General features: G+C 60.5%; 1 protein-coding gene across 1 annotated transcript; it reads right to left on the reverse strand.

The window, feature by feature from the left end:
* Positions 1-63: 63 nt before the first annotated feature.
* EMIHUDRAFT_258225 (hypothetical protein) lies at positions 64-850 on the reverse strand (the record flags this gene model as incomplete). The annotated part of the gene is made up of 3 exons (XM_005760866.1): positions 64-114; positions 194-701; positions 816-850. The coding sequence occupies 3 exons, from the start codon at positions 848-850 to the stop codon at positions 64-66; spliced, it is 594 nt and encodes a 197-aa protein (XP_005760923.1).
* Positions 851-1,358: the final 508 nt, after the last annotated feature.

Consider the following 1,358-nt stretch of genomic DNA (forward strand, 5'->3'; position numbering starts at 1 on the left):
TCAGGTGCGAGAGGTTCCCAACGAGCCACAGCGCGCGCTTGCAATCTCTCTTGACCCGTTCCCTCATGTCTTTTTGCCACTCGCCGCTTGCCCATCCCGGTCGTAGCTCGGTCCCTAGATACTTGTATGTCTCGTCTCCCACTAGCTGAGGGATATTTGTCCCGTCTGGCATCTTCATCTCGTACCCCGTCACGTCCACTTCCGCCCCCTCCTTCCAGTAGGTCGCGGACCATGCGGACTTCTTCTTCTTTTTCACCTGTAGGCTGTTTCCGCATATTTTGGTGACCAGCCAGGCGCACTCGAGCGCGAGCTGCATCGTGGCGATATCGTTGCTCAACAGCAAGCAGTCGTCTGCGTATACCAGCTGCGGCACGCTCTCCCCTGCTGCAGTGAACTCGAACCCCTGGCACAATTTGCTCACTGCTCGCTGCATCACCGCGAGCATGAGCTTACTCCGTGTAGGCGAGAGCAGACAGCCCTGGCCTAGTCCCTGTTCGATTTCAAACCTTGGGCTGAGCCCATAGCCCGTCTCGTATCTGCCTGTTAGCCCTGGCAGGTCGCCGAGCCCTTCCCGCAGTGCCTTTAGCACTCTCGTGACGTCCGCTGGCACACCGGCCCACTCCTCCACTCTCCATTGCACCTCATTCACGACGCTCATGAAATACGTGCCTAAGTCTATGTATCCCCTCACAAGTGCCGCACTGTGTGTGTGAAATGGAACTAGCTCTGCCTCTGTGAGGCTGTCTCAAAAAAATTAAACGAAAAAACGCGGGGGCAGGGGACGCCCCGCTCTCGCGTATCTCGGTCTCGCGCACCCCCTCGCGACTGGCACCACCATGCAGCAACGCATGCAGCCGCGTTATCTTCTCTCTCTCTCCCCGGCCCTCGCACTCCACTCCCTCTCTCTCTCTCTCTCTCTCTCTCTCTCTCTCTCTCTCTCTCTCTCTCTCTCTCTCTCTCTCTATGCATGGGAGTCGCTATCGATCGCTACTTGCCTTTGCGGCTGCGGCCGTCCGGCGGCAGGCAGACGGCGACGGTGTAGCTGAGCGTGACGAGCCCGCCGAGCGCGTCAAAGATGTTGATGAGCAGCGTCGAGTCGTTCTGCGGGAGGCCTAAGCAAGGGCGAGGGCGAGACTCACGGGGGGCAGGCCGAGGAGGAGGTGCGTCGAGGTCCGGTCGGGGAGGCCCTTCTCGATGTGGTACGACATCTTTACGAAGGGGATGAGCACCTGCGGCCGCGGCGGGGTGCTGCCAGGCGGGCGAGGGAAGGAGAGCCGACCCGCTAGGGTTGCCTCTCGAGAGTGGAAAGGAGGAGCAGGATCTGGAGGTGAAGGTGGTGGTGGTGGGGTGGGGTGGGG

This window comes from Emiliania huxleyi, assembly GCF_000372725.1.
Source record: "Emiliania huxleyi CCMP1516 unplaced genomic scaffold EMIHUscaffold_7321, whole genome shotgun sequence".
NCBI lineage: Eukaryota > Haptophyta > Isochrysidales > Noelaerhabdaceae > Emiliania > Emiliania huxleyi.